Source organism: Folsomia candida, unplaced genomic scaffold (assembly GCF_002217175.1).
Source record: "Folsomia candida strain VU population unplaced genomic scaffold, ASM221717v1 Fcan01_Sc008, whole genome shotgun sequence".
Lineage (NCBI taxonomy): Eukaryota > Metazoa > Arthropoda > Collembola > Entomobryomorpha > Isotomidae > Folsomia > Folsomia candida.
In genome coordinates this window covers 93,151-108,345 of record NW_019091200.1, presented here as the reverse complement: position 1 = coordinate 108,345, position 15,195 = coordinate 93,151, and the positions used below count along the sequence as shown (strand labels likewise).

The 15,195-nt window shown below is 41.4% G+C and overlaps 2 protein-coding genes across 3 annotated transcripts; both read right to left on the bottom strand.

The window, feature by feature from the left end:
• Positions 1-41: 41 nt before the first annotated feature.
• Positions 42-8,670, bottom strand: LOC110853063. The gene is made up of 7 exons (XM_022101291.2): positions 8,600-8,670; positions 3,293-3,837; positions 2,633-3,093; positions 1,610-2,548; positions 796-1,517; positions 268-710; positions 42-183 (listed from the first exon to the last, which is right to left on the bottom strand). Exons 2-6 carry the CDS (start codon positions 3,734-3,736, stop codon positions 382-384), a joined length of 2,895 nt encoding a protein of 964 aa, XP_021956983.1. The 5' UTR covers positions 3,737-3,837; positions 8,600-8,670; the 3' UTR covers positions 42-183; positions 268-381.
• Positions 8,671-9,015: 345 nt separating this feature from the next.
• Positions 9,016-13,695, bottom strand: LOC110853522 (phospholipid scramblase 1). 2 transcript variants are annotated; one of them, XM_022101799.2, is made up of 12 exons: positions 13,011-13,695; positions 12,774-12,893; positions 12,618-12,692; positions 12,308-12,521; positions 12,216-12,243; positions 12,007-12,124; positions 11,792-11,934; positions 11,633-11,713; positions 10,916-11,561; positions 10,655-10,851; positions 10,205-10,594; positions 10,022-10,143 (listed from the first exon to the last, which is right to left on the bottom strand). In XM_022101799.2, the coding sequence occupies exons 1-9, from the start codon at positions 13,033-13,035 to the stop codon at positions 11,538-11,540; spliced, it is 828 nt and encodes a 275-aa protein (XP_021957491.1). In that variant the 5' UTR covers positions 13,036-13,695; the 3' UTR covers positions 10,022-10,143; positions 10,205-10,594; positions 10,655-10,851; positions 10,916-11,537. The 2 variants fall into 2 exon arrangements, with proteins under 2 accessions (XP_035710538.1, XP_021957491.1); XM_035854645.1 differs by lacking the exons at positions 11,633-11,713; positions 11,792-11,934; positions 12,007-12,124; ... (3 more) ...; positions 12,774-12,893; positions 13,011-13,695 and adding an exon at positions 9,016-9,506 and having other exon boundaries at positions 9,570-10,143; positions 10,916-11,542.
• Between the last annotated feature and the right edge of the window lie 1,500 nt (positions 13,696-15,195).

Below are 15,195 nucleotides of genomic sequence, written 5' to 3'. Positions count from 1 at the left end.
TTTTTGGGGCTTCTTAAAATCTGGGAATGGCCACGAGAAATTTACTGCACCTCGACGGGATGGTAATGATGGATCGGGCGATGGCATGTTGTTGGTGGAGAGGACAGGCATAGTGGTGAAAAGAACAGGCAACAACGTTTATCTTGATTGTTGATAGTGAAACTATCTGCAGTACAACAGCTCCTGGAATTAGACAAACACAAACGCTTAGCCAAGGAAATTACTGTGTATGGGTAGCATTGAAATTGTGATAACTAATAAACACACCTTAAATAAATAGCCTAATGTTTCTGGATTTATGTAATGCTAAACTATTATCTTAAATGTAGGACACAGGACAAAATTAACAAGTGATGTTCTATGGGGGATTATACAACTCGTTTAATTGAGTTGTAACTTCCTGTCCGGAAGAAATCTCAACATTGAATTAATTCCGTCTTGTAAAGAGGTGGAAGACGATGACGCAGCATGTTGCACTGCTGCCTGAGTCAGGTAGGCAATGACGTGGTCGAGCAAGGCTTTATTTTCTGGAAGCGTTTCTTGTTCTCGAAGTTGTTTAAGGGATTCGAAAATATTTGATGAGCCAGAAATGGCTTCTATGACGTAAGTAGCACCGTCACTAATGGTGATGGTGATTGCGACGAGAGCGATCACGGATTGGCGTACGGTTCCGTCAGGGTGGGTAGCGAAAGTTTGTGAGAGATGCCCAACTGCAAAAAGGAAAAACAATTAGTTGAGTTGTCTGGATTTTGGTATAGCTTTTATGCTAAAAACCCTATTAGATAATTATCTCACCCTGTCCTGCAATACTTCCCAAATGTGGACATGTCCCTCCACCAGGTAGCAAAATTCTACCCAACAAGCGAAACATTTGAGCTAGCAGCATATCCCGTGGAGCCCCCCGGATTACTCGTTCTTCCTCCGATACGAAATAAGACGCTTTTGAAAGCATTCGGTTGGCCAAAGATGACCAAATTATAGGGATCAGTGTAGTCGAATATGTGTCTGGAAGTGGTGTCGCACTGGAGGAATTATTTCTAGATTTGAAAAAGTATCGAGTCTTTGAAGCTACGCGACGATCCACAATTTCTCGCCAAGTTAAAGAAGATAAATCTCCAGCGTCAGAGTCAGTCTTTCCGTCTTGCTCTTCACCAGAATTAGGAATATTTGAAACATTTTGGATTCTTTTGCAATCTGAACAAGATCTCAATTTTTTCTTCACATTGAAATATTTTGTGATAAAATCTGGACTAATTGAGATCAAGTCAAGGCGATGTCGCTCCAGTTCAGGGCTATGGCAGGAGAAACATTTTGATTTTGAGAGAAGTTGAACTACTTCTGCGAGACGTTGTAGAGTGACCATTCGATGGCCAGAAGTGTAGTGGTCGTCGTCGAAGGTGGCGGTGGCTATAATTTCAATCACGTTGGTGGGGTGAAGAATAGTCAGCTCGTAGATAGAGAAGAGAATGGGAAGTTCAAGGCTCGGTATGGCAGAAGTGTCGTAGTCGAGAAGGCATCTGGCGAAAATATCATTGTTAGTTATAACTAATTAGGCAATCAGTGAATAATTAAATAAATAATTGGTATGAAATAGGATTTGATAACTTACTTGATCAATACCTCTGCCATTTTAGGATCAATCCTAATTCCAACACTGAGCAGCAAAGGGATTTTCATGATGCAATATTGTTTAACAGCTTCCATATCCACTTCATTCTTCCCACCCCCCTCAAGTAATATTTCTACAAATTCGCTAAAATATTGGGGAAGACGACCTCCTTTTTTGGAACGATAATCCAATATTCTTTCATCCACAGGTGGATCAGTTTCATCAAAATGGTTCAGTTGTGACGCTTCTTTTTTATTGACATCATCCGCCTCTTTCTCGTCCTCGTCTTCGTCATCATCATCATCGCTGTCTAAAACTTGTATCTTTTTCTTCGTTTTATCCAACAGATTTGTACTTTTGTGGATCGATTCCTTGAACCCATTTTCGTAAAAGTTGATCAGTTCTTTAAATATGGCATGTTTCGAGGTGAATTTAAGTTTGGAGTGACCACTGTCAGCGGCCTCGACTTTTCCACTACCAATTTTCATATGTAGATCTCCAATTACTTGAGCCAATCCCATGCCGCAAGCTTTCTTTCCCTCGTCCGTGGAATCTAAACATTTTGCGACACTTTCCAATACTTGAGATGTCGATGACACCAAGATATTTTTCGTTGTCACCGATGCTTCCGAGTTGTCCTCGCCAAGTTGAAGTTTTATCTCACGGGCGAGAGCAATGAGGGCGTATGTTGCAGGGAGCAGAACGGTATCATATGAAACGGCAGAACTGCGACACAGATTTTGCCATGAGGTGACACCATTTGACCAGACGGAGGCCAGTGTGGTGGAAGAGGTGCATTTAATCATGAAGAAAGCCCAGTTTGTCCAAAAGAGAGGAGATTTTGTCCGTGTTTTAGTCGGAATTGAGGATGATAGGATATTGTTCCAGGTGGTGGAGGTGAAGAATGGGTCTGATGGCGAGAATATAGTCGTGGCTGGGCTAAAATTAAAGAGAAACGAAACATTTAAAATTGATCTAATCTTTTTGTCAGTTAATTTATCATTCATTCTTTTAATTACTCACCATGTATCTCTCAACCCGATGAGAAAGGTCGTCTTTGCAAATTTAAACGCGGCTTGATTTCCTAATCCTACTAAAATCCTAGACAATAATCTTCTCGTGATGAAATCATCTTTACAGATTATTCCTAATTCGTCGACAAACTGGGCGAATGGTGTGACGTCGTACTCGTCGTCTTTCTCTTGATTATTCTTTGTTGCTGCTGGTACAGTCGGAGACAGAGTCAAAATCTTTTTACGCCCAACGAATTGTTCCGCATCAGAATGGAATCGTATGAAAGTTCGATCCAGTAAATTTCCCAAAACTTGCGATCTTATAATTCCGTCATAACTCTCTTGTGCCACGCCATAAACGAGAGCTTGGATTGTGATGATGATTTGCGACAAGATAAAAGTTTGAAACTGTTCCGGTGGGATGTGGAAATTATCCGAGATGGAGAATAAAAGACGATACAGGGAGGACGTCTTAATTATTTGGGAGTAAAATTGGTTAATTAACTTGCTAAAGTTATTATAAAACGATCATTCACAATTTCAGCGATAGTGGCTCAAAACGAAGAAGAAGTATTTATAGTATAAAGTATCGATTTGACATTTGCAAGAATTTTGATAATTACATAACACACAATTAAATTTCCAATAATTAACATTTAATTATACTCACCTCTGCAATAACGCCGGGAACTTCGTCCCCTAAGCTTAAACTTCCCAACGCTTCCGCACACGAATCAGCACTTATCCAGGATTCTGCCAACTTTCGACTTAATTCCGACGCCCGGGTCGTCGTTGTTGTACTCGAATTGACGTTGACACCCCTCTTCAACTCAAGAATGACTCCGAGAGTTTCGACAGGAAATTCTTGACTAGTCACAAATTCGACAAGATCGGAAGGAAGGTCCGAGTTGAGAACGAGGGATGGTGTATCACAATAGAATTGCAAAGCGTGGAGGAACTTTTGTCGAAATGCGGAGGCCGAGTTAGACGATGATATCGAAAATGTCGCAGATTTTTTATTTGCACTAAACCAAATTCGAGAACTTTTACTATTTGCTTTATTCTTGCTCGTAGGAGAAGAACAGCAAACTTTTGACTGAGAAGAAGACGCCATGGAGGACAGTAAATTACGACGACGCCAAAAATGATGGCGACGACACAAGTAAGGACATTTTTTTCGAAATTCAGATTTCAGTAAGACAAACGTCTGTGAAGCTGTACCTGGGTTTGAGTGCACTGCCGCCGCCCACCGACTACCTTCCTACCGCCAACCGCCGCCTATCTTCCTACCGCATACCCGCAGATGCCACTTCCAAAAAACCTTGTACATCGACTTCCCTCACCCTTCGCCGTACCATAATACCCCAAAATGTTAATTTTACTCTAAATTACTCAAAAAATCCAGAAAACTAACTAATAAACTAATAAAATAATCCGCGTAGGTTCCTACAGCGGGATTCCAAACTACCGCCTCCATGCTTGCATATATTACTGACCACACCCCCGGTCATCATTTAATGCGGACCCGCACCCGCCAGATCCTACTGGTCGAAATTACCAAGCCGGTAAAAGTCATAACTTGGACTTTTAGCTAATTTTGGGTTTGTCGCCGTTTCCTACAGCGGGATTTCAAACTACCGCCTCCATGCTCACTTATGTTATCGACCGCACCCCCGGTCATCAGTTAATGCGGACCCGCACCCGCCAGATGCCTCTGGTCAAAATTAATAAAATCAGGAAGATCTTATTTTGAAAAATTTAAGTAGTTTGACTTTGCCTCCGTTTCCTAGAGCGGGATTTCAAACTACCGCCTCCATGCTCACATATGTTATCGACCGCACCCCCGGTCATCATTTAATGCGGACCCGCACCCGCCAGATCCCTCTGGTCAAAATTAATAAAATCAGGAAGATCTTATTTTGAAAAATTTAAGTAGTTTGACTTTGCCTCCGTTTCCTAGAGCGGGATTTCAAACTACCGCCTCCATGCTCACATATGTTATCGACCGCACCCCGGTCATCATTTAATGCGGACCCGCACCCGCCAGATCCCTCTGGTCAAAATTAATAAAATCAGGAAGATCTTATTTTGAAAAATTTAAGTAGTTTGACTTTGCCTCCGTTTCCTAGAGCGGGATTTCAAACTACCGCCTCCATGCTCACATATGTTATCGACCGCACCCCGGTCATCATTTAATGCGGACCCGCACCCGCCAGATCCCTCTGGTCAAAATTAATAAAATCAGGAAGATCTTATTTTGAAAAATTTAAGTAGTTTGACTTTGCCTCCGTTTCCTAGAGCGGGATTTCAAACTACCGCCTCCATGCTCACATATGTTATCGACCGCACCCCGGTCATCATTTAATGCGGACCCGCACCCGCCAGATCCTACTGGTCAAAATTACCAAGCCGGTAAAAGTCATAACTTGGACTTTTAGCTAATTTTGGGTTTGTCGCCGTTTCCTGCAGCTGAATTTCATTCGTGATCCATTCGTTGCCTGGACAAAGTTGGCGTTCTTGGTTTGTTGCACAACTCCACGTGCGAAAATTCCAACGTATGGGGCGTATGTGTTTTCAAACACGTTCAGCACAGCAGGATTGTAAAATGGATTCAACTCTGCTTCCTCATTCACGTGTTTTTCTTCAATTCTTCTTATTTTCTGAAAAGTGTGGTAGAATGGCGACTTCTCACGTAATAACCTACTTGCGTTTACTTCTTCCTCGTCTGGTCCTGCATAGTCATCCACTATAACGTCCCCATACACCCATTCTTCAAGACAAATTGACTTGATTCGCGCGAGATTGTGTTGGACATCTTCGGGCGACATCTTCTCCTTCCCAAATAGGGTACATATATCCTTCATGGCGATTTCCACGTCGTTTAACGTTGACGCCTCTTGTAATTTGGCTAACCCTCGCACGCTTGCGTCCACGATCTCATTTCGAAATTTATGTCCAACGGTTTTCTTGCGAACATTGTCAAGAAATGACTTTGTCAAATGAGATGCGCACAATTGTATGCACGCCGTATCTCCAGCAAACGTGTCCTCGTTTTTGAGGACGGCGTAACTTTTCTTCTAATATTCTTCTAGTTTCATTGTGTTATATCCCTCAGACACAGCATGAAGCATGGCGAAATTAAAGTCGGTACATATTACATCAGGGGCACTCTTCGTCTGATATGGGCGTAATTTTTTCACACCTCGCTTGATGCTAGTAAGAGGACCCGCAATATCATTGGATTAACCTCGCATTAAAACACTGTCAACCACAATGAAGCTTCCCTGCTTCGTTTGCGCCACAATAGTGTACAATAACAATGTGTTCTTTTTGTTCCTGTGAGTTTTTTCAGCAGGATCATTGCTAGGATATAGGGCATCTCGTGGGAGGGCTTTAAAATACCTCCTGTCGCATCAATTCCCACGATAACATGAAATTGTATCCGTAAATAATCTTATTGATTGCTGGTCGAAAAGATGCAGCCTAAAAAGTTTTGCATCCAAGTTAAAATCTTGGATGTAACCACAAATTGTGGCGTTGGCGTTGTGGCTTGTCTGGTAGTGATTTTTCAACAACCTCAAGTCGTCGAATACATTAGAAGCCAGTCTGACTTTTCCTTTGGACTCTGATTTCACAGTTCGTAGAGCGTCTGCACTGGGAAGAACGCTTTTATGTAAAAGCTCGAGCCCTTTCACATGGCTCAAGTCTGTGAGAAATATCTTCGCTGATCTTTCTTCCTATCAGTTTCTACGTACTTTAACTCTGTCAAACATTTTGTGAACAAATAAATAAGCGTACAAAAATGCCGGGTTGTTGCTCAGCTCATAATTAGACTTGGCAAAGAAAGGCAACGAACGCCTATGAAGTTGGAACCGGTTATGGGAATATAGACTCGACACCTGCATTCTTCGCACCCCACCAAATTGTTACTTACCAGGGGTATGGTCTGTACAATATATACGAGGGGCCTGTAGATTCATATCCCGCTGGACGAAACGGCGAAAAAATAGAAATACACAAATTTTGCTACTTATGATTTTTGTGATTAGATTCAGATAGATCTGGCGGGTGCGAGTCCGCATTAACTGATGACCGGGGGTGCGGTCGGTAATATATGTGAGCATGGAGGCGGTAGTTTGAAATCCCGCTCTAGGAAACGGAGGCAAAGTCAAACTACTTAAATTTTTCAAAATAAGATCTTCCTGATTTTATTAATTTTGACCAGAGGGATCTGGCGGGTGCGGATCCGCATTAAATTATGACCGGGGGTGCGGTCGATAACATATGTGAGCATGGAGGCGGTAGTTTGAAATCCCCCTGTAGGAAACGGCGACAAAGTCAAAATTAGCAAAAAGTCCAAGTTATCACTTTTACCGGCTTGGTAATTTCGACCAGAGGGATCTGGCGGGTGCGGGTCCGCATTAAAACATATGTGAGCACGGAGGCGGTAGTTTGAAATCCTGCTGTAGGAAACGGCGACAAAGTCAAAAGTAGCAAAAAGTCCAAGTTATCACTTTTACCGGCTTGGTAATTTCGACCAGAGGGATCTGGCGGGTGCGGGTCCGCGTTAAGTGATGGCCGGGGGTGCGATCGATAACATATGTGAGCATGGAGGCGGTAGTTTGAAATCCCGCTGTAGGAAACGGCGACAAAGTCAAAATTAGCAAAAAGTCCAAGTTATCACTTTTATCGGCTTGGTAATTTCGACCAGAGGGATCTGGCGGGTGCGGGTCCGCATTAAAACATATGTGAGCACGGAGGCGGTAGTTTGAAATCCTGCTGTAGGAAACGGCGACAAAGTCAAAAGTAGCAAAAAGTCCAAGTTATCACTTTTACCGGCTTGGTAATTTCGACCAGAGGGATCTGGCGGGTGCGGGTCCGCGTTAAGTGATGGCCGGGGGTGCGATCGATAACATATGTGAGCATGGAGGCGGTAGTTTGAAATCCCGCTGTAGGAAACGGCGACAAAGTCAAAATTAGCAAAAAGTCCAAGTTATCACTTTTATCGGCTTGGTAATTTCGACCAGAGGGATCTGGCGGGTGCGGGTCCGCATTAAAACATATGTGAGCACGGAGGCGGTAGTTTGAAATCCTGCTGTAGGAAACGGCGACAAAGTCAAAAGTAGCAAAAAGTCCAAGTTATCACTTTTACCGGCTTGGTAATTTCGACCAGAGGGATCTGGCGGGTGCGGGTCCGCGTTAAGTGATGGCCGGGGGTGCGATCGATAACATATGTGAGCATGGAGGCGGTAGTTTGAAATCCCGCTGTAGGAAACGGCGACAAAGTCAAAATTAGCAAAAAGTCCAAGTTATCACTTTTATCGGCTTGGTAATTTCGACCAGAGGGATCTGGCGGGTGCGGGTCCGCATTAAAACATATGTGAGCACGGAGGCGGTAGTTTGAAATCCTGCTGTAGGAAACGGCGACAAAGTCAAAAGTAGCAAAAAGTCCAAGTTATCACTTTTACCGGCTTGGTAATTTTGACCAGAGGGATCTGGCGGGTGCGGGTCCGCATTAAATGATGACCGGGGTGCGGTCGATAACATATGTGAGCATGGAGGCGGTAGTTTGAAATCCCGCTCTAGGAAAAGGGGGCAAAATAAAAATACTTAAATTTTTCAAATTAAGATCTTCCTGATTTTATTAATCTTGACCAGATGGATCTGGCAGGTGCGGGTCCGCACTAAATGATGACTGTGGGTGCGGTCGCTAATATATGTAAGCATGGAGGCGATAGATTGAAATCTCGCTGTAGGAACCTATGCGGACTATTTTATTAGTTTGTTATTTGGTTTTCGGGATTTTTTGAGTATTTTAGAGTAAAATTAACATTTTGGGGTATTATGGTACGGCGAAGGGTGAGAGAAGTCGAGGTACAAGGTTTTTTGGAAGTGGCATCTGCGGGTATGCGGTAGGAAGAGAGGCGGCGGTTGGCGGTAGGAAGCTGGACGGTGGGCGGCAGCAGTGCACTCAAACCCAGGTACAGCTTCACAGACGTGTAAGACAAGAACAGAGAATGAAACGTGAGTGTGGATGAGTTTGTGAGTGAGTGGATTGAGATTCCCGGCTGAAGACGGGTAAATTCTGCACAACGCAATGCAAAGAGCTGCTCATTTTCTGCAAATCTGATGCAAATTTTGTTTGAGTTTTCTATTAAAATAATTTAAAATACAATAATTAAACTAATCGAAATCTATATTTTTCAGTTTTCTCCGATATTTTGCATGCATGCTATTTTTTAGAAAATTTATAGTGATACCTAATCTGCAAAATAAACGGTATTATTCCCTACGGAATATTTTTTCTAACCGACGTAAAAATTTAACTTGGTAATTAAGATATGTGAAAGGTCCCATTTATTTTACAAATTGTTACAAAATTCATGGCAAATATACAAACACACCCAATCCTGCTCACCCCCACACAATTACCAATGCCTAATTATATCAACAAACAAAACCCCAAGAATGACCGCTTTATGGAAGACGTTCAACCCTGGGGGAAATTCGACCCCTGGCATCGTTATAGCCAACTTGGAGCAGACGAGGCTAGACATCACGGTGGCGAGAGGTCCGTCACCGTCCTCTTCATTTTCTTTGATGCACGTCGCAGTCTCCAAGTCCTCCTTTGACGCCTCGTAAACGCCGTACACAAAAGTCCCAAAGTACATCTTCTTCGTGGACGCGCTGGGACAACAGGACCTCGTTTTCTGCCCCTCGACAATATACGTCGTCTCCATATTGTCAAACCGTACCCCGGGCTGGTCACGCTCTACGACGATGTCGAACCTCGCATAGTCGGAGAAGGAGAAGTGGAACATGTTGGACCAAATTCGAGTCACGGTCCCCCACGACGGCTCACCGTCAGGCCCCACCTTGATCATCTGCATAATGCAAAATTTTGAAGAATTTATGGGAGAAATTCGCATTTTTTGGGGACAGTTTACCTTTCCAGGGACGCCGTAGTACTGGAACACTTCGTCTTCCAAGTGGTTCACAACATGCATCCGGACAGGGTAGTATTTCCGCCTGGTCCCAGTCACATCCGGTTCGTTGGAGAGTCTCAGTTCATGTTTCGGTGTGAAGTGGTTTGTGACCATGAAGATGCGTTTCCCTTCCTGGTTGAGCACTTCGAATCTGTTGTTGGGCGTAATGTTGCCGATGACATGGGGTCCAGAGTATGGCTTGATGTAGACGGTTGATGACAAGTAAAGGGCCTCCATTCCGAAAGGACAGCCGATGATGAGACGTGGAATTCTACTAAAACGGGAAGACTTTCGACTAAAACTTTTCGGTGGTTTGTGAAGCATTTCAATTTCGAATTCTTCGATTTCATTCATGATGGTGGATTTTATTTGCTATGATTTCATGAAAATAAGTGGTATTCAGGTTATTATGATAAAGTGTCTGGAATCTGACAATAGTTCGCAGTCTGCATTTTATTCGGCTATAAAAATTTCCTGAGCTGGACAATTTCCAAGTGAATACTTTAGCTGAATATTTTCAGTAATATTGTGACTCCTGCAAAAAATTGTAACAGTTTAATTTTACAATACGTTGCATTTTTTCGTGTATGATGTACCATGAGAAATAATCCGCTTAGCACGATCGCCTTCAGAACCGGGTCCAAATCCTTCGGGAATTCTACCGACCATTTACACCTCGTCCCAATATCCATGTTGTCCAAGGTCGACTTTGTAAAGTCTGATAGTTTTACTTTATAGTTCCGTCTCAATTTCCCAATCACGACGACTTTCTCCGTCTCCGTTTCATCCATGTGGTGTTGACACAGATTGAATTCGGCGTCTTTTGTCACACCCCAACAATTTCCGTCCTCGGGGCCTTGGATGCTCAGCGTTCTAAAGCCTTCGGGGTTCAGCAGGGTAAAAATGGGGTCACAATAACGGTTCTCCTGAACTATTTCTCCCAAATGAAGTTTGCCGTGGGATTGGACGAGTTTAGTGGACAAATTCTGGAAATAAAAATTAGTATTTATAATGTACCACATATAGTTAATAAGATAAGTACTTACCGCACCGCCACCAAATACACCTGGATGTCCACGTAGTGTTAAGATAAGTCTGACATCTGGCTCCGAGTAAAAGTTGTACCGTATCGGAAACTTTCCGCTTTGGCAGAACGAGAAATTTTCCACAAATTTTATCACACTGAATAAAGTTGATCCTCGAGTGTCGGTGATTTTGAAATTTTTCCTTCTCCTGAAACAACCTGAATGGACATTTAACTTAATATTATGTAGATATTAATACCTCCATTTATAGGATGCACTTACCCATCCAGAAAGTGGAAGACACCTTCTTAACGAACACGTGCTCCACAAAGAGTAAACTTTTTAAATCAACAGGACATTTTATAGATTTGTGTGAAATGAGGGATTCTAAATCGTTAAATAATTATGATGATGTTATCAATTGATAAATGGATATTTTTGTTATTAATACTCGCCTTCCTCCCGCGTGCTAATGTGGTACGGAAGATACTCCCAAGATAAGGTCGGTTCTCCGATAAATACGGGAGAAATTCTGCGATTCTTACGCCAAGACATGATATTTTGTGTGGTAAAAAATCCTCAACGAAATTGCAATGTAGAGTATTTAGGTGCCACTATATAACTATGCACTTATAGGATTGACTCATTCCCACTCATTGTTACCACTAATTTGCAATAATTATTATAACTACTCAATTTGAAATGAAATTAGTTTATTATGGAAATTTTGCACGCTCTAAATTACATCGTCGTGAACCACAAACCAAACAATACATGGACCAACCAACCCACGCAGAATACATGTAATTTTTTAGTTCACTTTAATAAATATGTACGAGCTACAAACACACACAAAGAGCATTAAACTTTAATATTTTCGTCGTCAGCTACTGACTGCGGCTACTTATCTCTCGAAATATTGGAAATCCTGTAACAAAACATAATAAACATTATTATCGTACTCGTAATTAGATTAGAAATGAACTCAAAAACCCTCACGATTAAGAAGACTGTCGCCAGGAGGAGAGCTTTCGTCGACGTGTCCATATCCGGTGGCACCTTCAGCCCCCAGATGTCCGCCTAATAAGAAAACATTGTTTTTATTTAAAAAACTTAACTTTCGTCCAAAATTAAGTTAAATAAGGCTTAAAAAATAACCTTTGTGAATAATTCCCTTGCGAAACCGCCCCACTGCTTCATTATCCGCCCCACCATCGTTTCATCTTTCGGATCAATTATTTCGAATTCTAAGGAAGAAATGAGTGGTCTCCAGCCAAAGCAACACCTCCCGATATCTGGACCTACATAAATATGTAAACATTAATTAATTGAAGGGGACAATTATTTCCCCAAAATTAATTTAGTAGACAAACCTCTAATTTGCAAAATTTCGTTTCCCGTCGTGGTTCTTACAGAGTAAAGAGGAGACCCATACTTCTGTAATTGTTGTATGCTTCCTAACGGGTTTGTCCCATCAGTTACGGTTATGTGCTGATTAAAATATTTAATATTTAACCATTACAATTCACTCATAAAATTTCATTCAAAATTTTATTCGAAATTTCAAAATTTCAAAACTTACCCCAGGATTTGTGCATATTCCAGGTACCCTAAAAGATTATTCAATTATTTTTAGCCAATTTAAATGGAAGATTAAATTAGCAGTATTTGTACCCATGCATGTTCATGACTTCCAAAAAACTTTTCGACTTCTTTTCATTCTTTGGTCCGAGTGTGACATTTGGTTTGGAATTGTACACGGAAATATTGAACGGTTGGAAACCCCCGTAACACAACCGGGTGAGAAAATCTGTCGTTTCCGCAGCTAAGAAAACCCGTTGTCCATTACTGTTCAGGATTTCGTACTTGTTCAAAGCGTTTACAAAGACTGAAATGGCCATGAAATAGAAAAATTGCAAACACGTTTTACTCATTGGGTTGACCATTGTCAATTGTATATCGATTTCAATAAATCAATCCTCACATTCGGCTGACATGACGGACTGCTTTATGAAAAGGTGAGTTACGCCTCGAAGAGATTCTTCAATTCCCCAATTTGCTGCGGACAGAATGACACAAAATTTCTAAAATTTTGGACAATTTTGCGAATTTTGTAAGCCAAAAAATTTTGCATATGCACCTTCCGGTCTCGCCATCCTCCCTTGGCTCCCTCGTCTCGGAGGTTTATGATGACTTGTTGGTGAGAGGAGTAAGTTATCCTTGTCCTTTTCTGGCTGTTCCATTATGGGTCGGATGGGATCTACATATGCAAATATTTCATGTGAAATTGTGCATGTCCATATGCAAATGAGGATAAGTATATTTTTATGGCGAAATTTGCCAAATTATTTTGCAAAGAAACTTGAGCCATGCTTACCTGCCATGGGATGTATCATGGTCATTTATCTGACCACAGACTGTGGTCAATCAATGACTACTTGAGACACTGTCACTGTTACACAACTTCACTCCCCGACCCGTCGAGTCACACTAGTCCAGTCCACTTCTTCCAACTTTAATATGCAGCTAGACCAAAATAGCAACACTGACACCCACCAGTTCTCGCACTATTAAAGTAATTACTCTTCTCAATCTAACCGCTGCTAAAAATAACTGCGCCGTTCATGCCCAACAAACCAAACCACACACTCTTTTGCTTTCTCTCCTATTTAACATGAACGTCCACTTTCCCTCTTAACGGCCGAATGGAATGGAATGGAATGAAATAAATTGAAGAGAAAAACAAAATGCCACCGAAACTGGATACCGAATAAGAAATGGTCACAGTGAAAATCAATTTCGGCTATTTTTCACCTAGGTTTTATTTCCCTGCCTTCACAATTCCTTTGTCGTGGACAACAAGCAATTTGGAGGTAACAAAAGTACAATCATATCCTCATGTTGCTATTCAAGACGGAGTAAGTAGGAGCGAAACACTTGTAAACTTAGTTATTTGGCAAATACTCAATTTCGCAATAAGTACTTATTTAGCACGGAAAAGTTATACATGTAATTTTGCATAATATAGGGACAAACAAGGCCGAAATGTGCATGCACTTTGCATATGTACATTCCTCCGAGTAATGAAATGTGTGGCGTACTTTCACTCACTCACATAGCTAACCCGGACGCCTAATGAGTAATTGATAACGGAATGCGTTTACGTCACCTGCATGAAATGAAATACTTTTACTACTTCAACCCACTTTCACCTAACTCAACTCAAGTCGCCTGAACTAAAACCAGCAACTTTCTCCAACAACAAATACATACACATGTAGACATACACACAAATTTCCTGCCATGGAGCAGCAGCACTAACTGGAAAAAAGTTAAGAAATGGACATGCATAACTCTGAATAAATACACAACACGGCCCACCGACCGACCCGTATGCTTCGTTATGGATTAAGTTTCCAGTCAAGATTTGAAACGAATTGATTGAGCGGTCGGGTTTCACCTCAAACAACAAGTTGATGGGAGGCAGGTGATAAAATATATAACGTCAGAGGCTGCTTACTTTTTTAGGTGGGTTGTGCACTCGTATGTTGGTTGGGTGGTGACCTAGATGAATGAATGTTGATGTGTTTGTAAGTAACACGCCAGAAAGTCGTCAAAATTTGAGCGTTTTACATAATTTCTTTATGCAGGTGAGTGAGGTAAGACTGTGAATTTGAAGTATTTTAAGTGAGACAAAGGCATTTAGAGGAAATTCTCAGGTGAAAGAAATTACGCGTTGGGGTGAAATTTCTCGGAAACTGGTGGATGTATGGCTTATGTAGGTACATACGTATGTAGCTGCACGAATCGGTTAAATACTTATGTGCCGTGTTTGGTTTAAATGGTTGATACATTATTCATAAGAGAGAAAGGAGCAAAGCCCGTAGTGAACGGGCGATAAGAGGAAGAAGGTGAAAAACATTGGGCGAGTGTTATATAGCGTTTTGCTTTAAATGCCAGTTAATGATAGTCTTGATTGCTTTTGTTCCATCTGCATGGATTTTTTCAATTAATAGAACTTTATTTTTCTAAAAATTCCCATCAACTCTTCTGCACTTGGTTTGGCCCTTTAATATTTTGTAGCTACCGTAGAAGAATTATGCATTAACAGGACTTATATATAAATAAATGTCTTAAGATAAGTGTTTTTAGTATAGACCCAGAAAACCTGAAGCTCCACAATTGCGTAAGAAGAACTTTATGTGAATTGAATGAAAAACTGGTCAGTTCTTCATTTTCCGTTTGTTTTAGTCTTTCCAGGAGAAAGTATGTATTTAGATGATATAATTATGGAGGGAGAGAACCAGTCCCTCCCTCATTTGCATAGTTATTCTACTTACTTATGTATGCACTACACTGAATTTTGTACTGAATGTCAGAGAGAAAGCCAGGTGCACGTCATGAAATACGCATAAGTAGCTAAAAGACTACCGAGAGAAAGTTACCTATGCAGCCGTTTATGGGTACACATAAATAGATAGCAATACATAAGCTCAATAGCTAGCAATGTAATTTACATGCTTATATATAAGTAATTGGTCCGCCACTCCAATCAAGATCAA